Below are 24634 nucleotides of genomic sequence, written 5' to 3'. Positions count from 1 at the left end.
CCGCCGCGGGCAAACAAACTTGCGGAGAGAGGACTGTTCAATACCAATGTCACAGAGAAAACGCGTAATCGCGATGGTGCACGGAGAGCGAGCGAGTTGCCTTCCAGCCATATTCTTTCGTCTTTTTGCAGAGGAGACGATGAATCACGAGCCGGCGTTCAGCGTCAAAATAAACTGCCCGACATCGTAAAGTTACTTCACCGTAAGGTATTTTAGGATGTTCGAATTCTTTGTTTAAATTCACGGCATTGGCGGTAACCATGAAACGAGCTCGCCGGCTGCCATTCCGCAAAGTCCACCGAAAGTGTCTCCGAATCTGTCGGCCAGGAATTCCTCTCCTCCGCCTACGTCTATTTCAGTCGTGGGAACGAGCGACGAATCAAGTTACTCCTTTCGATAAAGTGCCCGAGCTCGGAATAGGGTGTTAGATTCTGTCTCGCAGTAAATCCGATTTAATGGAAAAATCGATATTGGATATTGAAGGAAGACAAAAAAGTGCATGTAATCCAATTGTGTACGATTTGAACGAAGAAATTACTTATCGCGATATTAAACGACATATCGACGGAACTGGAGAAGCAAATTGGGCTCGTTGGTTGATTGATTCGGCAGGGAGGTGACCGAGCCGCGATGGTTCGATTACCGAGGCAAAGCCCGTCTCGTCTCTATCGCAATAATCCGACGGAAGTTAGGAGCGACTCGCAGCTGGCGCCCGGAAACATACGCAGGTACACGCACGAACGCGTCCTGCCCCCTTCCTCCTCTTTTCAGGCCACTTTTTCGTCGTCCACCTTCTTACAGTCGGCAGTCACGCGAGAAGAAACAAAGAAGGACTCGAAAGGCTCGAGTCGCGCAAGAAACTGCGCGCAGCTGCCTCGAGGCGTTCGCATTCCGTTTCCTGACGGTCCGAGGTGCACGCAAGGTGCGAGGACTCGAGTAACACAGGAGCCAAGTCGGACAACGCGAGAAACATTTGGTCTGCTTCTCGGTTTTATCGTTAATAGTTTGTTATCGAGGTTAGATCGCGATAGAAGAATATGGCATCACTCACCGAAGCATTCTCTCCCTCTCGATGAGCTCCTCCTGATTGGGCTGCGCGGGTCCGAGCAGAGCGTGTGAGAGCGGAGGTGGGTACCTGGGCGATCTCCATAGCATTTCGGAGGCGACCGCAGGATGATGATGGCCAGGTGGGGCAGAGCCCTGGTAACCAACCGGCGCGGCGGCGGCTGCGGAACTGGGTCCGGTGTTGGGCGGCGGTGCCTGGGGATGCGCCATCAGTAAGGACGTGTGCTGGACGCTCTGCACGTGCCAGACCCTGGCCGGCGTCGCGGCGGCCGTCGGTGCCGAGGACGTGGTCGTCTCGTCGACGCTGAGCGCGGAACTTCTGCTGCCGCTCCTTTCGTCGCCAGAACCGGCACTCCTCAGGGAGCTTACCCCACTGTCGGAGCCGCTGTCGCCGTAGGCACCGGTAGCGACGGCGCTGCCAGCCGCGGCTCCGACCGCTCGGATACCGACCGCTGCTGGCACACCGGCGAGGACACCGCTTCCAGGTATACCGGCCCCCGCCTCCACTTCCATGAGGCCGGCCTCATCGCCGCCCCTCGGTGCGTGAGACTGCTGTTGCACCTCGTGGAGGCTAGTCGGGGCCAATTGATGGTGAAGTTGATGATGCTGCTGGTGCGGACTGTTTACCACCCTATGCTGGTGAAGCTGTTGCTGCTGCTGCTGCTGCTGCTGCTGCTGATGTTGCTGTTGATGGTGATGGTGTATCACCGGACTGCTAGCAGCGTACCGTTGCTGCTGCTGCTGCTGTTGTTGATGGTGATTCTGCTGCAACGACTGTTGATGCCGGTGCTGATGGTATTGCTGAAACTGATGATGATGGTGATGGTGGTGACCAGCGCTCGGCGGTGGCGGCTTGTTCAATCTTTCGGCTAGGATGACAGGACTCTCGTTGTGCCGGTTTCGGTCCTGCTCCCGCTGCTGCTCCAGGAGCAGGTTCTGCCTGCCAGAGCCGCCGCCGCCGCTGCTACTTAGCGGACTCAGCCTCTCCAGCACGGAGCCTGAGTCCTGACTGCTCGACTCCAGCAGCTCGACGACCGATTCGACGCTCGCCGCCCTCGCGCCGTTCACGCTACCCACGCTATCCTCCGTGCCTAGCTCGGTGGTCGGTTCGGTCCTTCGCGAGCCCCGGTCCTCTTCTTCCTCTTCGTCTTGATCCTCCGCCTCCGCCTCCGCCTCCGCCTCCTCTTCCTCTTCCTCTTCCTCTTCCTCTTCCTCCTCGATGCCCTTTGCCTTCGACTCGATCGCGGGCTTCAACAGCAGCGCGGCGTCGGCATCGAGGAGGACGCTCGCTTTCTCACCGACCGACGACGAGTCGAGCAGCGAGCCATTCGGGTACACCTGTTCCTTGCTCTTATCCCGCCCTGCCGTTCGTACCTCCCTTTCCGGGTCTAGTTTGGTCCTCGATGGACTCGAGTCGCCTCCAGGGTCTACTTTGTCCGGAGGTGGAGGCGGCTCCGGTTCTCTGTCCCGTTCTCTCGATTGACTTTCCTCGTTCTCTTCGAGCTTGTCGGCTTTCCTCTCGTCCCCGTCCTCGTCTTCTTCTTCTTTCCTTTCTTCGATTTCTGTTTCCTCCCGATCGGACGCGGTTTCTTCGCTACCTTTCCCTTTACGCTCGGATCTAAGCTTCCGGCCGACCGGACATGCCCTCAGCCTTTTGGTCAACGGATCGCAAGGCTCCTCCTCGTCCTCTTGCGCGGCCCTGTCGTCTTCTTCCGATCTGCCGCCTCCAAGACGTTCCTCCTTCTCGCAAGACTTGATGCTCGCCGGCCGATCGAGCTCCACCGATTCTGTTTTCGCTTCTTGGACGGCCGCTGGCCTCGGTCTCCGTCGCACCGGTCTCTGCGACTGACTCTCTACCGGGCTTTTTACCGCGGAGCCGCGTTTCCGTAGCTTCGAGGCGCTACTGGACGCGCTGTTCGCCTCTTCCAATACCGTTCGCGGTATTCGATTGCTCGGTCTGCCCGATGGCGGACCCTTGTTTTCCCGATCTTCTTGTCGCGTCGACAGACCGGTCTCAGCGTCCTTTTCTAACCTCTCGCGACTGGCAGCCTCGTTCACGGGTCTTCGCCGACTGTTGCGCGCTGTGTTCTTTTCTGCAACAAGAGTTTAAAGTCGTGTTAGCAAAGTTACCAACTAACTACCACCTCGAACGATCAGCATCGAATTATGTCGTCCGGCTTATATTATAGCGGTTATCGATCGCAACCTAGACGCACTCGTGACCGATACTCTACGCGGCAACTGGAAGCTTATCGGTGTAGCCTTGTTCAACCTTGTCGATTAAGGTCGATCGATTCGGCGTAGCTGGTCGCCGTACCGACCGTTTGTCACGCGCACCAATTACACAGGAGAATCGCTAATCTCTTCGATACACGCGCTCGATGCGTCGCGTAATTCGACGATCTTTCGAAAAGGTGGCCACCTTCTGTCACGTATAACTGCGAAACTATGCGGGTAACACATTGCGCGTCCCTGTTGCAATGGGAATTCCACCTGGCCTTAATATCCGTGCGTGTACGGAAATTACCCTGGACTTCTTAACGACGCGATTCGTCCGTTCGATGGTTACGATCTGCCGGCGATAAGCAAAGGCAAGAAGCGCCCGTATCTTTTCCTCGCAAAACGAATCGCGAACATATTGGTTCGTTCGAACGTTACGAACCATCGATCGAAGCAACCGTCGTCGGCACGGATCGAAGCAATCGTTGGAATCATCCGACGATATGCAACTAATCTCGCGAAATCGACCTTCGAGATGCGCAGTGCGCCGACGTTGCTTTCGTCTCCTTGACCCCGATCGGAGACTCGCCAGTTCCAATATTCGGTAGGGAACGATCGTTGCATTCGAGGAATTGGTGTTCAGGCCACGCTCCTGCCACCCCCGAGAGTTCAAGGGTCTTCGGTTAGCTCGTAGGAGAACGCGGTAGTAGTCGGATACAATTTATAAAGAGGCATCGCTGGGATCGAGCTCGTCGTCGAAGAGAGACAGACGCAAACTCTCTCCGCATACTCTCTCCAAACGGAAATCAATTACCTTGAAATTCTCTTGACGCTCAAACTTTTAAACAGAAAAACTTGACACCACACCGTGCACTCTATAAAATGAAACAACTTCTGCCCCGAACGTACTTCCCTGTCTTTAAAAATAAACTAGTTATCCGGGTGACCCGTTTTAAATGCCCCCTTTCTGCGAAGCAATTTCTGTTTAGTTAGCCACAAACACAGACCCGTGTACTTTAGTAGGAAGTAGGCTAAACGGTGGTATTGGAAGGCAGCATCGAGGAAAATGTTTGCTATTCCGAGAAGAGAGAATTGGTTCGAGACTGGCGAAATACTAGGAGTTTGGTTAATCTCGTTCGATAGAGTTGGCCAAAATCGGGCGTTCTTTGGCTCGTAGGGTTTATCGAAGCGCCATGATCGGCGACGATCGTCGTTTTACGGGTAAATTAGGCAGTCGACGAGCTGCTTGGCATGGGGCCTGCGAGTCTCGGAAGAGGAATAAGAAGACCGGGAAGGAGGTCTCTGGCGACCGGCCAACGCTTTTATTTTTACACTCGGGGTTCTGGTGTCGTTCTCGCAGTCTTCGCCCTCGTGCGATCGCCATTTTCCCCCGCTTTCGCACGAAAATCTCCTCCGTTCCGTTGGAAATAAGTTTATCAACAAACGCGCGGGAGATCCTCGCACCGTGGCAGGGTGCTCTGGCAAAAATAGACCGGTTCTAAAATAAGCGCGCAACACGAGACGCGAGAACGGCTCTCGAGGATTTTCTGATCTACCCTTTCCCTCTCCTTGTTGTCTTCGAGGCCCGTTTCATTCAACGACTGTCGCTCTTCGACTCGCGCCATCTTCCCCGTGAATCGCTCGGTTAACCGAAACACAATTTTTCTCCGAACTTCGTAAGAATACATTTACGATACAAGGAACGATTTCTTCTTTAAAATACGACACAGTTTTTACGTTAAACACAAACGAACGTTTGCGGAAAGTTTGATAGAAATCGGAGTCTGTGAGCGATGTGCCTTTGCGAGAAGCGCAAGAAGCGAATGTAACGTTAGCGACAAAGCGAATTGACGAGGTTCGAGGCAGGGGAGCCAACGGAATAATCGATGCGAGAGGATGGGCGCATTGTCAACGAGACAGGACTACCAAGGACTACCTGTGCGCGACGTACAGATTTTGACAAAGCGTTTAAATGTCCGCCAGACTCGGCCAGTCGGCTTTAATTTCATCCCTGCGAGACCTGGGTCAGGACGAGTCGATATCCATCCTAGCGCGGGGAAGGGTTGCTTTGTCCGCTATGACAAAGACCGCATATATATAGTTGTTTTTCTGAACTCTAGCCTTTCGAAAGGGTGAAACTGCTACAAGAGAAAGGACACTGAATTTCAGGACTCGCGAACGGGGTTACGGAAAAGAGATCATAGTAATCTTGTCACTTTGAAAATTTTACATTAAATTCAGAAACGTTATTTCATATCGGGCGTTCATGGTGTCAATTTTATCGAAATCTTTTATCGAAATCGGCGTCCGTTATTAGCGATTTCCCCCTTTTGTAGGACAGGCGAAGTTTGCCGTTCATCGATTCGTTTCGTGTTCAACAGCTGCGACAGAGTATCGAATACCCGCCGATACATACTTTACCCGTTTAATCGTCCGTCAAATGTTGAAAATGAAATCCGCCGCGATGATACATAGCCCCGCCTTTAACTGTAAACGTTCCACGGCGAGACGACGATCCGCGTCAGCGACGGAACGTCCGGCAATCCCGAAACGCAAATAAAAATTTCGTCGAAATGAAAATTCATACGCCGTCTGTACCGCGTTTTTGTTGAACCTCGAAATTCCAGAGCTCCGTAATCCTGCCCCTTTCAATATTCCGACGCACGCCCCGCTCCGGAATCCACGTACTTTGTTCAGAAAATTCGTTTCCGCGATTTCGTTCTTCGCAGCAGAAATCCATCTCACGAAAGCGTTCGCTTCACGACACCAATCGTCAATTACGACGCTAACCCGCAAAAATGACAAAAATACGATAACACCGTGCAAACATCACCTATCACCTGCTATCTATAAAAAATCAATCGGAATCAATTTGAAAAAAAGGGACCGACTCGAGCGACTAGCTACGGCGAAACGTTGTTCTCAATGGGTTCGTTTCCTTCGGAATGCAATGAAATTTTATTCCCGAACAATACCCTCGACTCGCATGCGAAAGGAATAGGAACAACCGAGTCCTCTTCTTCCTCCTTTTTTATCTCCTCGTTCCGAACAATAATCGTCTGGACTTTGTTTCTCCCTTTTGTCGGCGCTTTTGCTGGCGTCCCAGGAATAATGGCGAGGCGAATTAAAATGTAAAGCAAAGCACGTTGGCGCTGTTCAATTACGCAGAGCGTAATGCATGCGGACCGAGGCAGGACAGGAGGACAAACCGCAGTCGCTAGGAAACACGGGGTGTCGAGAGTTTGCGAACGCGGCCGTCCTCGCGTTACATGCGTCCATGTATTCTGGATACATAGAGCGAGCGCCCGTGGCCCGATCGAGCGCCCGTGCCCAAGCCCGAGCTCTGCACATCGGATAAACGCACCCCACGTATGCAACGCCGTTGCCCCCTCGAGTCTCTCTCCCTACGGGTAATAACAGTAAATCCTGAGTAATAAATCCCTTTCCCCTGTCTCTCCTCCTCTCCAACTATACTGTCTCTCTGCCTCCTCCACCTGTCCGTTCCGTTCGTCTCTCCTTCCTTTCCCCTGCACTTTCCTCCCTGTCTCTCGCCCTCCCATTGCGTTTCCGCGCAGCTCTGTCTAACCTCGCAGTCGCCAGCCAACTCTCCTGGACTTTCTCTCCGTTTAAACAGTTATATATTCCGACCTCCCGAACTTGATTTGCTTCCTTTCCGCCAAACGATGCAATATCATTTTTAATACACTTTTTTAACCGCCTATCCGCGCACGGAAGCCAAATAACGGATGCATCTTCGTACAAAGTCCAAACAAGTTTTCAACTAGACAGAAAGTTGTTCGGTTTTCGCGCTTGCCTAACAACGTTCGATATTTCTATAGCATCGTTCGGCAAAGTCACGAATTCCGTTGTAACGAGAAGCAATATCGTTCACGGTTGACGTTAGCTAACCGCCTCGAATTGAGTAACACAGGTTACGTTGTTCCGATGCAGATAAGCCGACCGTAAGAAGGAAAGTTTCCAAACGCGTCGAACGGCGATGACATAATTAAAGGTTCCCGTGTGTTTCCACGTCGATGCCGACGTGGTCGTTATCCACCTTCCTACTTTTATCTTTGGAAGCTCGCGACGTTTAACGTAGCGTGACGCGTAGCGAGTATTTTCGTCGGCGGGTCGTCCCGGTTTTTTGCTTCGACCCGGGGAAACAAAAGCGACGCGAAAGAGAGCAAAAAAGAACGAGACACGGCGTGTTCTCTGTCGAAGTCGTTGGAATTCGTCATGTGTTGGCCATACGGAATCGGTTCCTACTTTTTGCCTTTTTTTAGGGACCTCTCGGCGCTCTCGTAACTTCTCAGCCCCGACGCTGACATGGGTATCCAGCGAACGGGAAAAATGTGTCGCGGAGCGAGATGCGCGACGTCGAAGAACTCGTTCAGCGACTCTCAACCGTCTCGTTTCTATTTCGTTGCACCAAGTATTTCGAGATTGCCAACGCAAACTTTTCTTTTCTATGTGAAATTTGATTGCAAGAAACATCGAGAACGTTAACCTTTGCCGACGTTGATACGTACAAAGTGCTAGTAAACTATTTAATTAGATCGTAAAACTGTTATCTGTTGGCAAAGCGTTCGGTTTTTAACGCGCACTTTTACGGCTCGGGGCGCTCGGGGAAATACGTCCGCACCTGCACGAACGATTCGAACGAACGGGCACAAACCATTTAAGAGGCAGGCGAAAGAAATCGAACTCGCTCGACTCGGATTGACCCAATTCGTTTCTGCGACGCCCGCCGATCCCTTCGTACAAGACGTTCCACTTTAATTCCAGTGACGCCAGCTGAAGTGTATCTAAGAGGTTGCTGCTCGTGTTTAACTTATTTTTACCCTGTTTTCTCAGTCGTCTACGTTGATTAATTTAATCAACGACTCGACGGATTTTCGTTTGTTCGTACAGTCTGATCGTGTGAAATTTATGTGAAAAAAGAAGCCTCGAAATCTGATTAGAGGTTTAATCGCGGAAGCAAGCTCGCGAAAAATAGGATTTGTAGGAGGATTAATCGTGTCCCGGGCCGACTCGATTCAAAACTGGACACGCGCGATTGGGGATCCTCGCAGGCCTCCTCGGATTATCGCAGACAGAGGGCATCGAGCTTAACTCGTTCAAAACCTTGAACTTGCCAGGGAGCCCGGAAAGCGACGGCGGTTAATCCCCATTCAGTAATCCCAGCGTTAAGGGGGTTAACGGCCTGGCCCGGCTCGGCTCAGCTCGACTCGGCTTGGCTCGGCGTTCTCGCCGGATTTTCAGCAGAGGCGGAGGCGAGGCGAGATGTCCCCATTGTTTCTGAATTATTTATTACCCGCAGCACGGATCGCAACGATTGAATGGTCAGTGACCGGATGTGACGTGCCTCCGGGCCAAGATGGCCGGCTGCGATAATTACTCGCGTGTTTACGACCGATAAAGCCTGAATGCCCCACCTCCTACACGGGCCACAGAGTGCACCTATGTGCCCACACGCGCAGAAAGGCGAACAGAGCCGAGAGTGTGTGTCGCGAGGGGCAGAGGGAGCAAGACGCGCGCATGTGTTCCCTGCGTACACAAAATGTCACGAGTTTGGCCCTCGACCTGGCTGTACATAGAGGGTGCGTCCGTTGTAATTCGATGGCTCTGTTGATGGTTATTGCCAGATTTCGGAGGATGGGTAGTCCTTGTGCCGATATCCTTTCGACGGAGAATCGTTTTAACCCCCTAAATGCTACCCAAGGATCCTGGGGACCCAACTTATCCGTCTGCGATGCGAACGATCAACGATTCCATCGACGTTTACAACGAAACATTTTGTTGGCAAAACGAGCGAATAAAACGAAACGCTCCGAGTCGTGTCTTAATTGTGTCTTTATTTATAGCCCGATTCGCTATCGGCGCGAGTCGACGGCCTTGAAAGCGTAACAGTAAAAATGATTTTGCCAGCGGTTACGGTACGCCGGGTCCGGAATCTCTGCGCCAAAATCACAAGGCGGAACGCATAGGGAACGCGTCGCGAATGAAAAGTGCCCCCGTATGATTCGCGCTCGACTTGGCCACAAATCACGCAGCGATCGTTATCATCGCGGCTCGATCGCACGCTACACCGACAAATGTCCGTTTAGCCGCGAATCACGTCACCGGAATAATATTCGCGCGTAATCGAAACTCCCAGCGAGTAATGTTTTATTAATAAATTACCGTTGCTTTCTTACAGCGTCTACTTTTTATCGAACGCTGACACGATAATATACCATCTATGATAATTGCGTCTAATGGGGACCCAGGTGGCTCGGCTGTTCGCCGTTGCTACTAACAGAACGATAAATACCGCCTCGTTCGAGCACGGACCGTGCAATTCGAAAGGATATATGTACACTCGGAAATACATGCGGCTAATCTGCCATTCGACAAATATAAAACGTGCAACCGATTACGCGAGATGTCTAAGCATAAATTAGGCGTTTTACTGAACAGGAGGCTCCGACTCCTAGAGAGTAACTATCGGTGTAGATCGTTGATCCCTTCGTAATCGTACTCGGATGCAACGAACGTTGTTTCTTTTCGTCGCAAATATCGTTATTACGATAACGATAAAAATGATTAGAAACCGTCGTGTATCGAAAACGATACGGCGAGCATTAAGGGGCTAAACTGAAATCTGTCGAAGCGGACGTTAACGTCGATACTATGATCGTTATCAACAATTCGCTGTCTCTAATTTCAAAGTTCGTCGGTCCGTTATCCGCGTTTCGTTGTAGATTCGAAACCGTAGGTTCGTTTAATTGGTCGTAGCCTGCAGAGAATCGCAAACGCTCCGCTGGTGGTCGTTATTAGCTCTCTCGGCTTTATGGGGGGGCCGTAAACGCGGAAATGGGGCGCGGGTGCGCCAGGACATAGTTACGTACCTGCGAGCTGACCTAACCCCAGCGAACAGCTCTCTCCGGGGCTTGGATCGATCTACAGGGTGTCCTCGACTTTATCGTTTCCTGCCGCCCCCAACGAACGACGCGTTATACCATAATACCAGCGACACGGTGGCTCTAATAACCGTCCAGCGATCGATAATCACGCCCGGTACCTCTTTACCACCTCCGGGAATATCCCGTGCCTCGCTTCCTATAACGCACAATGCAAACAGCACTTTGGCCAATTCGTTCATTCTGGCCGGCTCAAAAAATGAAGTTGCAGGTAAATTTTCAAATTTTTCTAATAAAAGGTTGCTGTTAAGTCAATCTTTTTATATATTATTTACGATGCGATTGTTCGTAAAATCGAAGAATAAAACCAACGACTCATATGTGTAATGAAAAATCAAACAAACGACTGTGGCTCGATACAATCGTTCCAGGAACGACGGTCATCGGACAACGAGCGTGTCTCCGTATGCTAATCGCACAGACGGTGCATTCTTGGATCAACGATTCCAGGAATGGAGCCGTTCGTCTCGCCAGAGTCACCGAACAAATACAGCTGTCTCTCCGTCGAAGGGGTCATTAACGAGCGCAAATGAATGACAAGTATGCGCGAAATGCTCGCGATACACGGCTCTCTACTCCCGACTGTCCGTCGCGTAGACACGGACGACGTCGAGTCCATGAAAGGGTTCGGTGTATCGGTTCTCGTGGCCCCGAGGCTGTCTCTCGAGACCTCTAGGAAGAGGTTCTGGACAGGTACTGTCGGAAACATGTTTCGAGAATCAGATGGCGGACAGAGAAAGGACCGTGCTGGGAAACAGTTTTTCGAACGAACCTACACGACCATTGGGAACGAAAATAATTAATCCTTTGTACCGGGGAAATTTTTCGGTACGAAATAAAACTGCTTCTCGGTCGAGCCACCGAACTGACCAACGCAACGTACGTGCGTACGTTTCCATAGCGGGGCGTCGCCGAAGCGCAAAGGGTCAATTCCCCGGGAAAAGAAAGAAAAAGGAAAAAGTGGGAAGGTTCCCAAGAGTAATCTAGTTTTTTCTTGGTCGAGGCAGAGTTGGCAAAATCCTCTTGAAGAGACGAGGCTGCCCGTTCGAGGGAAGGAACGGCCGAAGGGGTGGGGATGGGGAAAGAGTAGGGCCTAAACGGCGTCTTGTACGGGTCACGAACCGGTCGCATGTTTTGCTTAGGCTGGCTCGGCCATTATATTTTATTGTGTTGCGCCGGTGACGTCACGACCAATTGACCTCCCCTGAGGCCACTCCGTGAGTTTAACGCCAGCCAATGGCTTCGGGGGTCGGGTATGTACGCGGGGCAGTCGTTATTCCTGGACGAGACGGTTTCTGATGCGCTCCGAGAGAGAAAAGGACCGAACGCGTAGTCGTGGGCCACTTTAATGTCGCGTCCCGACGCCGGAAAGTCTCCCTTGTTTTTTCTGGAACTGCGCCGACGTGACTCTCTCGACCGAGAAGAGAAGCAGTCGTTGCGGGTTCAAAGGCTTCTCGGTATCGGACGCAAACGGTCGGGCAAAGTGTAGCTTTTGGCAGGGGCTCCGAGTGCGTGGAAATAGGGATTCAAGAGCGATGGTACACGTTTTTATGGCCGCCTCGACTCGACGGTGGCCTCTTCTGGTCGATAGACATTCGTCGTTTTTTGATACTTCCGTTCCCGTAACGCGATCCTCGAAATCAACGACAAGTAAATTACAAGTAATAAAAATCCAGGAAACCACCTTTTACAGGTATTACTTTTTCACGGTTGTCGTTGGCAATGAACAAACGCTCGGACGTCCTTCGTAGCCTGACCCATTTCGAGCACGTTCAAGTTTAACGCGCGCTTTATTCCCGCCGATACATTCCTCTTTTTGCGCAACGCCCGTATTGACATAACTATATGTATAGTGATATAACAACGCGATAGGGGACTTATCGTATCGGTTACCGTTCAAATAAAATGCAAGCTTATCGTGTACACACCCACATCGATGTAACGAGCAGATTGGAACGCGTTGCAACCCGGTGTTCGTAAGCTAAAAATTCTTTTCGATACGGATTACTCGTCTGCGTTAACATCGGCGCCTTTTACAACGTTCGGTGTACTTTGTTATCGCGGTTTTATCGCGATATTTCAACACTGTTTATTAACTTTATCTATACTTGCACGAGGAGGTTACCGTTCGTCGTTCTCTTTTTGACGCGACGCGACGATTCGAAAGCCCGAAAAGCCTACGGTTTCAAGGGAACCGCGCGCTAACGGCTGCAAATTGTTTTGCATACGCTTTGGCAAGTGTCGCGAGTCGTTCGTCGTCGGAAACCAGAATCGAAAAACAAACGAACCTCGGTAAAAATAGCTGGCAAGGTTGCGCAGCGTCTAGAAAAAATTCGCGTCTCGGGCGCGAGCAGCAGCATACTCGTTACTCGGGTCGTTACCTTAATACCGTTTTTTCGTAACTTATCGTCCCGAACGATGATGCGTATAACAAACGACGTCTCCTATGGAAGAAAGGGCTGGTTAGTTACGGACTCTGGAATCTAATTGTCTAGGTCGCGCGAAACGATGGAAAAAGCTCGAGGAACAATGACGAGTCGATCGAGAAAATTGTACAACTATCGTTGCGCCCGCGATCCGGACGGGCAGCTAATTAATTCAGCTAATAAACGTCGCCGCGAATTCGAATGGAACAGGTGGCAGACGGTAGATCCACGGAAATAATTGCGTTACGTTGCCACGAAGTGCCGTGAATGCGCTTCATTCGCCAGGCAGAAAGTTGTTCCTATTAAAAACAGTCATTACGTGGCGGCCGCGCGCTCGCGCGTTTACTCATTAACGGGGAAAATAACGTTCGCCAATCTTTCTGGCTGAGCCAGCAATTAGAGCAAACAGCGAGATGAAAGTTTCCACCGATAACATTGTATGCGCGCGGCTGCTTTCGAATGCCTTTAACGCGAATGCGCGAGCAACGCACGTCGACCGTTGAGAAATATTTGCCGCGGACACTCCGTTACGTTAACGACGTTGTTAATTAAAGGATATAACCGACTATCGGTAACTCGACCGATTCTCGATTAAACGTGTACCCGGACCGAGGAAAGGACTAATTACCGCAAAAATTAATCTCGGAACTCGGAACAAAGTTTTATTTCAACGATGGAAAACAAACTTTTTGCTACGTCGAACAATTATTCCAACGAGTTTCGTTCAACGCGAAATATAATACTGCTGCTATTTTATTAAAAATCACTTATCAAATAATAATATTGCGGTAATTACTTTATTCGCGTCGATCGACGTTGCAGTTAGGCGGGGCTTACCAGTACGGACAAGATCCGAGCTAATTACCAACGAGTACGCGGGAGTTTTTACAAGGGGAGTTCCCCCGAGCGATCCGACGATATTCAAGGGGATGCTCCGCTTTAAACGGTCCAACAAATTGATTTTCGGATTGCCGTGATAACGTTTCGGCCCTTAAAAATGTGTTCCTAAAGTATCGAAGCGAAATCTTTAAAGTACGGGGGGAAAAAACTATCTCTGCTGACTTAAAGCCCACGATATTTTAAGAAAGTTACAGCGACATAAAGAGACTTTGGGTATATATCACCCACGTTATTGGGTTTACTCAACTTTGTTCGCGTTGGTGTTCCAGAGTTGAAAACTTTAAACGAGTTTTCCACGAAACGATATTAATGGATGACTTACGAGGCACGCTTCGTCATTTAATTCGTTTACTACGACTATGCATCGTCGAAAGATAGTTACCGTTGCGGGACTCAACTTTATAGATCCACGTTAGACAATAAGTTACGGCCTGTCCTGTATATTACAATAGCTTCGGTATTCCAAGTATGCGTATCGCTGCACAAAAGTTTGTTTAATCGTTCCTCGATGAATGGTCGTTGAAGCAGGGTACCGAAGGCGTTCTCGATGAATCGATCAAAAACGAATCGACCCGAATTGCAGGCGAGCTCTTCTAGTCGTCGCGTGGAGTGGGTCAGGAGACGTCCGAGGAAATCCTTGACGCGCGATCCAGAGCTAGAAGAAGTCGGTACGCAGGGAATACCTAAGTGGAACGACCGGAGAGATCGGTTTTCGTCCCTTCGTCTACCTTTTCTCTCCGCGGAGGGACAAAGAGGGATCGATAGCGCAGAACCGGGAAGCAGTTGGCCAAAGTGGGAGAGAAGGAGGGAGCGAGAGAGAGAGTTAGGGAGGTACCCTGGCGAGTTTATATCGCGACGGGACTATCAAACAGGGGCGGATACGGTGATCCCCCCGCGCCATAATTCTCGACCCAGTGGTCGTGGGTGTACTCTCGGTTAAGGGGATTTCACGCAGACAGGTTCGCGGCGTCGTGCGGACACGCGTGCACACAGAGAGGCAAGGTTACACGGCCGGGGCAGACGAGTGCAGGAGTCACTGGCGGCGATCTGTGTCTGAGATATGCGGTTCGACGGAGAGAGAACGGCGCGGATCTATCCCGGAGAGAGAACGCAGAGGGTCGGAGAACCCGGTTGTCGAACAGAGAGAAAAAGAGGGGTCGATATCTCTGTTTCGCCTGTTCTCCGGGATCCCTTCTATGCAACCCGGAGGGAGCTGACGGACCAGGGGCAGCAAGGGGTAAAGGGAGGGCCGACGTGGCAAACGGAGAACCAGCTGAACCGGTTTGACGGACCTCGACTGGTTTCATTAAACTCCGGTTGTAACCTCCTCCGTTACCTCCTCCTCCTCGTCCGCCCCCAGCTCCACCGCCGCGCCGCCAGCTCCGGCCGCCTCTTTCCATCGTCTCGTGGCTGTGTACACGTCGGAGCACGGCTGAAAAGCCAGCCGTCCGTGGCTCGTTTCGCTCCCGACCCGAGACCCGCCGCCGCGCCACACCACGCCGAGTCGATTTGCCTCTCCCCCCGAGCACGCGCGCGCGCGCGGGATAAGGGGATCGCGGTGCGCTTGTGTGTGGGACGAGAAAGAGGCAAGGTGCAAAAGGAAAGTCCCGGATAATTGCCGTGGTCCCGTAATGCCCACACACCGGTGCAGTCTCGCCATTCCCGCGCTTCAGGGCCGCGCCGATTGCGACACACCATTCCCTCTCTCGCGCACAGCCTCTCCTCCCTCTTCGTTGCTCGCGTGTCTGTTTTATTCGACTCCTTTTGCCAGACACCACGCGGGGATTCCAGAATTGTTTCCGGTTAATTTTAGCCTTTTACGAGAGCGTAAACGACGCGTTCGATGTCGAGCGTGCGTTGCAACAGGTTCGAGGCAATACGGAATTTCGCTTCCTCGACGGTACGCCTTAAACGTCCAAACTAGAAACGACAGCGATTCCATTCCATCGCGCACCGTTCAACGTCCATCGATCCGAAATAACGAAAGAGCAATTTCGATGATCGAAACGACAAGATACCGATTCATCTCGATTCTCGTTTTCCAACTGGAATGCGCGGTGACATCGACCGGGCTCGACTCCCGCGACTCGATAGAGAGACTCTAACGTCCCTGACAATTATTTCCCGGGCGTATCCAGCTCGCGACTCCGGCTTCCCTACTTCCTGGCCCTTCCGTGTCGGCCTTTTTCTCCTTCTCGAAGCGAAAGGGTGCTCTCCGACGGGGGCAGAAAGAGAGGGTTGCTCGGAACGAGGGATTCTGCAAACCGTGGGACTGCGAGCTGTCGGATCAATACGCCGTCGAGTAATTGCGGCGTAACGTCCGTGGGCAGAGCCATCGGAGGGAGCGAACGACCCTCCGCCTGCCTCCCACCTCGCTCTTCCGCGGAAAACACGTCGATATGCACGCGGATATCGCGCGGATGATTCAGACGCGATGCTTCGATCGAGATAACGATTTCGTTTCTCCTCTCCCGCGCTCCACCCCCGCTCCTCCCCCGCCCGCATCCGCATCGCACACATAGTTGCAGTTTCTAGTTTCGCCTCAACGATTTCAGATAATAATAATAAAGATAAAAAGGAAGTTTCGCCAATAAGTAGAATATTTCTCCTCCCACCGAAGCTACAATAGATACAGCCCCTTTAAACGACTCTTCCCTGGAATAAGTAAACTACGACTGGCAATTACGCGCTTGTTAAGCGTAATCGGTACCACGGAAACGATCTTGACCGTTTCCAGCATAAGAAACGGCCTTTCGAAGCGTCGATGCATCGGAGCGTCCTCCGCAGCGTAGAAAATCAAAGCGCGCTCGTTTATTTACAAACGATCCGCGCTTTGTGTGTCGCAAGAGGGTCCGTGAATTTGGGTTAACCGTTCTCCAGCGAGAGAGAAAACGAAGGGTCCCTTTGAGACGGCAAGAGAAAAAGGAGCAAAATGGAAAGACGCGTGTACGGTTTGACTGGCGCGCGCAAATGGACGAAGGTGGAAGACGAAGGCGACGGAAAATCTTGGCCGCTGGCCAGACGTAGCGAGATAAATAATTTATCAGCATCGTGTAAACGCGAGGAGCCAGACCAGCTGGTTCGTTCGCGTCCCACCAATACTTATTCGTCATTGTCCACTTTCTCCTTCTACCGTTTTCCTTTCGACCTCTCTCTACCCTTCCTTCGAATGCCATTGTACGATGCCAAAGTAATCGCTAGCATGCCGCCGCGCCGTTTCTGGAACATTTCTCTCCTTGAATATTTTCCAGATGTGTTTTTTTTATCTCCTTCCGATGCGCACAGGTATAAAACCGTCGTCGTAAATCCACGTCCTCGTGGCGATATTTTATGTATGGGCTGGTCCGTCATAGAGTCTGGGAACTGTCTTTAATTTGTTTCCTATTATTGGCCGATGAATCGTGACTCGTTTCGGAGACACGCGTCCATTTGCAACCTTGAATACGAGAATGTTACGTGTACGCGCGACACCATAATTATTCTCGACCAATCTTCCAGCGCTATTAAATCCTCTATTTTTGGCACGACCTGCTCGCTACGAGTCTTCGCAGCGAGATAATAAATAAACCGCGTCGCGTCATCGTTTCGGCAGACTCGCATAAAATCGTTCCCCGTTTATTTACTCTGTTGGTAGTTTCAAAGCGAGCCTTAATGGATCCAGCCGAACGAGAATTCTACCGATCGAGCCACCGTACATACCGAACTATCGATCTCGCGAAACGATACCCCGGCTACTATACCGCGAAATCTGGGTCAAGCGTCGTCTCGTTCACGGATATTCGGCGTTGACTCAGCTTTCGCGGAATCGCGGTGGAATTTCGAGCTCGGAAACAAAGAAGAAACTTGGATTTGCGTAAACGCGCGTAACCCGTTCTCGGAAATTCCTCCGGCGATCGTGGCGAAGATAAACACGACGTCGAAATGGAAATCGCCTCGGTGGATTTATAGCACGGACGATTCCGTTGTTTCAACTCCCGTCGTCGCGTGGGATTTAGTCATCCTCCGATTCGTTTCGTTCGATTCTGCTCCGAATTCGCGCCTCTGCCTCGCTAAAAAGTTCCAAACGATCCCACCGCGAACTTGACCGCGTTATCGAGGCGTTGTACTCGCTCGCAAAACAGGTGACCGTTTTTCTTTGTTCGTACAACGGGGACCTGTTTTACGGTGGTAACGCATCCGGCAAAGATTCACGGAAGAAGAACGAACGCAGGAGCAATTTAGCGAGCGTTAGACTAGCGCGGAGAAATTTGAAAACCGTTGTCGAGACCGATAAACGGGATTTCCTAGGGAACGCGTGACAGAGCGGCCAGAATAGCGCTCGAAATCGCGTTCCGCGTTTAATCTTACGCTTACGAAGGGAGGCCACTATCGAGGAACGTGGCGCGTTATCGCGTTTCACCGTGATAACCGAAACTGTTATTGCGCCCGTAGCTTCCTGAACGGCCCGGTCAGCCTTAGCGAAGCGATTCCTGCAGGGGTAAAAAAGAGGACGCGGTGAGAACAACGATGCAGCATCTATACGGTTTCGCTTTACACGGACTTTGCGCGAGTAATCGGATCGACTCGCGTTTCGCAGAAATTCAAGGTGTTTCTGCTAAAAACGCGACAATAATGCTCCGAAACGCTTTCGACTTTTTCTTTTTCTACGACTTACTGAAACGTCTTGGCAAGCAGTCGCAACGGCGTACCTTCCGCGAAACTCTCCTTACCTGCAACAAAAAGATGATATATTTTATGAAATATGAAAGTTTATCGAGCCGGAGATATAGTCTAGGGATCGAACGACGATTAGTTGCTTCGAAAAGATCAAGTACCGTTTAGGGAAACTTTTACACCGTGTTACGAACTGGTTTGTAACGAGAATAAATGGTTCTCGGTAAATGGTTAAAATAGGAAACGCAAAAGAAAACATTTTAACTGGTATGGTATGGAGAATATGTATGTTGCGCGTTAACGCGAGTCACGGAAGAACCGATATGCCATGGAAGCCAAGGAAAATCCAGTTTCGCGTCAAGAGTTTAACAAGAATCGTAATCGGGTCGGGAGAATTGGATCTAATCCACGCTAATTACCGTCGCGATTAACAGCCCCGGCAGCGCAGCGGATCGTATTCGAGGGCTCGCTCGATCGTCGCGCGGAAGAGCAGACGAGCCGAGAGGAGGAACCGGGACGAATTTCCAGGGACGTTGAACGATAAGAGGAAATTCATTAGACGGATAAGTCGAATAGGCGTAGTTCGATAAGTACACCGATAGATCGACGGATAAATTCGTAGATGGTTCTAGCGTAGAAACGAGGGAAATGGGAGTCGCGAGAGAGTCGAAGCGATGGTAACAGAGCCGCCACAGAAAGCCATTAACAAGTTCGACGCGAAAGTCGGAAAGTTAGCGGAAACTACCACGGATCGGTCGTCGGTGTTGGTGTATCGCCGGTTTATAGCACAAGTTGCGCTCGCTACTGTCACGCTATATGTAGACGCGGAGAAGCGCGCACGGCGGAAAACTTGATGAAAACTCCCCGACTCCCGACGTGGCGAAACTTTTTAATTGATTTTATTTAGCCATCTCGTCCCTCTATCTGCCCCGTACCCGTCCCCGTCGCCGTGTGCCGTTCCTCGGTGTGTCGCCAGAGATTTATACACCCTCCCTGCATTTTCACCCTGGCAGAAATTACCCCGGGAGCCCCTATCTTTCTCTCTCTAGTCTGTCTTACCCCCCAGGCTCCGATTACCATGCCCCAGAAAGCCTTTCTACGTCGACGATTTCATCCATCGGTACGTACCTCCCTCCCTCCCTCTTTTCCGACCTCATGCTCGATATTATACTCGTCGTGTTTTCATCATTTTCCCGGGAATCGTTCCGTGGAAAGAGCTTCCAAATACAATAATCCCGATTTGATCGAAAACTATTGCGTGGCGAGACGCGAGATACACGGCGCGGAGCCTTGGCGTATAATCGCGAGGAGTGCGTGGTCATTTTTTGATTCGCAGGAAACACACACGACGCACTCGCGGGGAATCGTGACTGGATGTACCGTTGCCCGCAGAGGCGTCGGTAAATGTTAATAACACGCGATATTATTTATTCTTGGAAACCATTTGCTCGGAAACATAACCCAACGATGATACGGCATCGTTCCCAGAAAAGGAAGGAGCGAGATAATGATTTTCACGAAGCGTGCTTTTTAAACAGCACCGATACCATCTAACAAACACTAAAAAGCATAGCTCTGCCGTGTAATTACAACTCCATGAAATATTGATATTTCATCGTGGTTTATTTTTTAATAGAAAAGATCCAGTTCCGAGAGGATCGAGAACCAAGATCAAGAACCAGTTCCGTCCGACGTAACTTTCATTATTGGGAACGCGTGGCACGGGCCGGAAAAGCAAAGTTCCGAGAACCGCGAAAAGAACTTTTCAGCGTAATTTTTGGGCGGAAGTTAGGCGGGCAAAAGGAAGGTTCGAGGGCGATGCGCGGCTCGAGACCGAACGAGGGAAACTGAATTCGCGGAGATCTGAATTTCAACGACTCTGGTAGAGATGGGCGAGATTACCCGGAGTTGCGGGGATTTTCGCGGCGGGAGAACGCGACCAATCGGGAAACTTGCACGATACGAGGAAAGTTTTGAAGCGGGAGCGACGAGCCGCGGCGGAATTGTGTCTGCCCGACGAAACTGGCACGCGCAACTTCTCCGAACAGTCTGCTCCGTGGTTCGTGTGACGAAAAACACGTTCCTCTTCCGGTAATCTGGCGCGAGCAGTGGCTGGTGCTGCGTCACGGCGTTGTTGCGCGAGTTAACGCCGCTCTATCTGCAAACTTGCAACTCTCGGATCCTTTGAAATTCCGCGAACTTTCGAAACTTTGCGCCGACGGTACGAGAGCACGGTTAACGTCTCGTTCCACGAGTATGGACTCGTCGAAAGTCGGCTGCCCTACCAGCAAAGGACCAGCGTAAAACGAGACGTCTCGCGGTTCGAAACAGATTATCCGAATTGCGGATGTTCTTCGAATCGATTTTGCAGCAGGTCATCTTTTAAAAATCAAACATCCCCGATAGTTCTGTGTGCACGTGTCTCCGCCGGGAGAGACGTGAATCCAGCCCACCGGCGACACTCGTGTCTCTCTCGTTCTCGGTGTATCCGCGCTGCCTCGCTCGTCGTACACGCTCCGACGAGTCACGACAACGGCACACAAATAGTCCACCGGCGAGCCGGTTCATCGTGTAACGGATAGACGTGTGCGTGAGCGCCGAGGCAAGGAGTGGAGCGGAGGGCCAACATTGCCCAGCTACATAGAGCCCCTCCTCGCGCCTTATGTGCCCATATAGATACGAGCCTGGTTCCGAGTAGCGTGTCTGGCATCTTCGTATATAGCGTCCTGGCGTGGGCTCGCGGCTGGCATGCATTATTCACGAACCAGTCGCAAGTTGAACCCGCTCTCCCGGCTTCACAACCCGATCTACCAGTGACTCCGCGGACACGCTTCTCCCTTCGCCGGAGACCGTGCACACGGACGCACGAATTTCCTACAATGGGAGGATACGAGGAGAGTGAGGCGTTCCAGCGACGCCGCGCGACTTATTTTTCTTCGCCTTCCGTTCGTTCAACCTAATTCCTCTCACTGACTCTTATCGTTTGCCACCGGGATCTTACGGGCCCACGGACGTATGTATCTACAAACTCGGCCTTTTTTCAATTTTAGCTACTAGCGAATATCAACGATTTTTGTTGGAAGATGTGGAAATTATTTCCGGCTCTATAGTCCTCCCTCCGGCAATGATCGTCGAACCACAAGTTTTTTGCTCGGTGATTATTTTATGCTTGGTACTCGTTAAGCTGCCAATTATAATTCCCCGTATGTTTTTGCTACGCGTTCGAGCAACTCGTAAATTAACCTTCAACGAGGTAAAAAAACTGATGCAACGTATATTTATACCGTTGTGTGTCGTCTACCTTTCGTCTGCGAGCATTCGCGCCCTCTTGCCAGCGGGTCGGAGAAGCTTTCTTACACGATCGTTGACTTAATTACCTTAACGAGGACGTTTCGAACGATTCTTCGTTATCGATTCGGCCGATCTGTTTTACGATTGATCTATACGCGTTACGTTATCGCATTGTCGAGCTATTACGGAAAATGTATATGTACGCGCGAGCATCGAGCATTTAACGCCGCAACTAATAATACACTTTCGCCCATGATTCAAACAGAAAGCCACGCTTACCGTTTAACACACACTGCAATTACGGAACATTACCTCGAACTTGCATCGACATTATTTATGCACGTACCGTGCTTTACGGTCCTTTTTCAGGTTTTACCAGCAAGTTACGTGCCGATTTCGATCTGCGACTTCTTTCGAGTCCTCGTTTCGCAAATAATTAAACCACTTTTTTCTCGTGACGCCGTATCGAACGTAAATTGTTCGCGAGCAAATCAAATCGTCGCCGTGGCAAACCGAACGTGTTTCGACGATAATTAATTAAGGTAAATTATCGGTCGAAGAAGAAAGTCACGAACGCGGACGGGAAATTTTTCGTAAAATTAGCGAATGCGTGCACGGCACCAAACCCGACAAAAAAATTTGACTTTTTCGTTTCATCACGATCGAGCGGAACGAAAGAACGGGAGTCGTTAATAAGGAACGATACTACGAGCGAATGCCACGATCGAACAGTTATTTTATCTTATCGGAGAGAGTAAATATTTTTATTCGATAACGGTCCGAATTATTTTGTATCTTTCCTTTCTCCATTACACGCGTGTGTTTGCACAGTTGCACGCTCGTGTACTTAACTGTAAACTTTCTCGGGACTCGCCCACCGAGTCGTAAATTAAAACATGAGCTTCGAATTATTACATAAGTCTGTATCTTTGAGTACCTGCGTCACGGCCTTGTAATCGCTCTGATTCTCGCGCCAACAAAGGATCGAGAATCGCTTCGTTTCCGTGGCAAACAAAAAACGTACGCGTTTCAAAAACTGCTAAATACAGCCTGTTTCAAGACTCGTACCTTGATTTCAGCGAAGCCCCGATTCTACGCTTGTTCGCTAACGAAAGCCAAAACTATTTACACCTCGATCACAGTTTTCCAGGCTATCTGTCCAAGAGAGAGAGGAAGAAGAAAGTCTCGCGTTCGATTACGCAAGGAGAAAGTCGCGGCGGCGAAACGAACCAAGGAACGAACGAAACGCAACTCTTTTTGCGAGCGTCCCCCTCGCCATCTTCTCTTCGCCGTCGACCCATAATCGAGACGGTCGGATAACAGAGAAAGATGGCCGGCAGCGAAACGGAGACGGTGGAGAACCGGTTCCGCGAACTCCGTGGCGTGTCTAATCACGGCGCTACGCGAGCGTTACGCTTTGAAAACACGCACTTGCGTGTGCCTGGTGTCCGCGTATACAGTAAGCCTCAAAAACAAGTAAACACCTCACACGCTTACGACTGACTGACAGAAACTAAGGGTCATTACCACGCGCGGAGCCCACGTTTTTATCGACCAAACAAAGTTTTGGAAGATTCTAAACCGGGCTTCTTTCGTACACGGTGAACCGTAAGCTCTCGGGGATGTTTTTCGACTTTTGGCGCTCACTATACTCGCGTGCAAAACCCGCTGGTAACGTCGAGTGCACCGTACCGTGACCAGAATCGCCTTTTCTCTCCATCTACCGCGTTCCCCGCGACTACGAATACGATCGGAATATGTCCCAATTGTTAATAAGCTGGTAATTTTATTCGAGTTTCGTTGCGCGATATTCCACGGTGTACGACACGAGCGCGCGAGATGTATCGCGTGTCTCTCGCCAACCGAGAGGAGTTTTTCGCGTTGGAATTTAATTAGAAGCCGACGCGCAGAAAAATATACCCGCGCGTGGACGGTATGCGTCCAGGGTATCAGAAAGTGTGGAAGCATGCCGGTGTACATTCTGCACGATAAGCTAAGTGTGACTCATTGCCAGGTCGTGAACACGAACTTTACGGTGTGCTGTTGCTGGAGAAACGACACCGTTCCAAAGAGAACTCAAACTCATGTTCGAAACCTCCAAAGAATTCTCGATTTTGAACAAATTCACAGCTCGTGCAGCCGTGGTTCCGCGAGCCTCGCGAACAACGAGTGCATACGTAAAAAAAAAAAAGCGGACCGACAGAAAAGTGTCTCAGGAAAACTAACTCGCGTCAGTCACCCGAACCGTCTCGACACTTTTTTTGCCAGCTCTCGTTCTCCTAATCTCCCCTTTCTGCGTCGTCGACGGTTTCGAGGGGGCCACCCGTCGTCTCTATTACACCTTTCCCTCGCTTCGAAAGGAAGCACGGCGACAAACGAGGCGGAGTTTCATTTAATTAGGAAAGGTAAACATTTACCGCGGACTTACCTGCCCGCCATTGTTATTTCTCCTATCTCTCGGCTTTCTCGAGGATCGACCGTGAAACTCACCCCGCCTTTTCCAAGAGCTGTCTGTTTGCGGAATGTCCGCGCGCCAGCCGCCGACCTACCAAGAGAATCGTTCCACATACATAGACGCGAACCTCCAATCTCTAAAGCCATAATCTCTATCTACGTGTGCACCAGGGTTTAACGTCGATTCTCGTCGGGAACAACTTTCTCCTCGACGATCGCCAGACCAACTCACGAGCTTCTCTTTCCAAACACCGTCTCTATCGTTCCATCAAACGCGAAAATTCTACTCCTTAAACGGATTACTGTTCTAATACTTTCGAAAAATCGACTTTATTATGAAACCTCTGCAACAAAAATTAGGCGTTAAAACGTTTCTATTGTTCGCTGTACGTGTAATCGTAACAGCTTCTCCATTTAACACCGGATAATAATGCGATCGCGTTTACGTTTACTTTCTGCACGAATTAAATGCAATTTTAAATCGACACCGAAGCACACACGTGCCTATAACGATGCGCGTGTATACATTACATATTCATGCGACTGCAACGATCGCATTGCGGACAGCGTTGCGCAAGCATTACATCCGAAAGGAAAGTCTAGACTCCGCGATGTTTATTCCCAACGTGACGCGTTGCACAAACGGGCATGTACGAGAAAGAA

General features: G+C 50.7%; 1 protein-coding gene across 6 annotated transcripts in view; it reads right to left on the bottom strand.

The window, feature by feature from the left end:
- The window catches only part of LOC122396356 (probable JmjC domain-containing histone demethylation protein 2C), a 220163-nt gene that overhangs the window by 91933 nt on the left and 103596 nt on the right, over window positions 1–24634 (bottom strand). For 4 of the 6 annotated variants that reach the window (XM_043394668.1, XM_043394671.1, XM_043394669.1 and 1 more), the window contains exons 9-10: window positions 18228–18282; window positions 1052–3158 (exon numbers count right to left, since the gene is read on the bottom strand). In XM_043394668.1, the coding sequence (XP_043250603.1) occupies window positions 1052–3158; window positions 18228–18282 (2162 nt within the window). The remainder of the gene's footprint in view (window positions 1–1051; window positions 3159–18227; window positions 18283–24634) is intronic. The other 2 variants (XM_043394672.1, XM_043394673.1) reach the window with 1 other exon arrangement.

This window comes from Colletes gigas, unplaced genomic scaffold, assembly GCF_013123115.1.
Source record: "Colletes gigas isolate AHSC1104 unplaced genomic scaffold, ASM1312311v1 Colletes_gigas_Sc00007, whole genome shotgun sequence".
Taxonomy (NCBI): domain Eukaryota; kingdom Metazoa; phylum Arthropoda; class Insecta; order Hymenoptera; family Colletidae; genus Colletes; species Colletes gigas.
The sequence above is the reverse complement of the archived record's forward strand: the minus strand, read 5'-3'. Positions and strand labels throughout refer to the sequence as shown.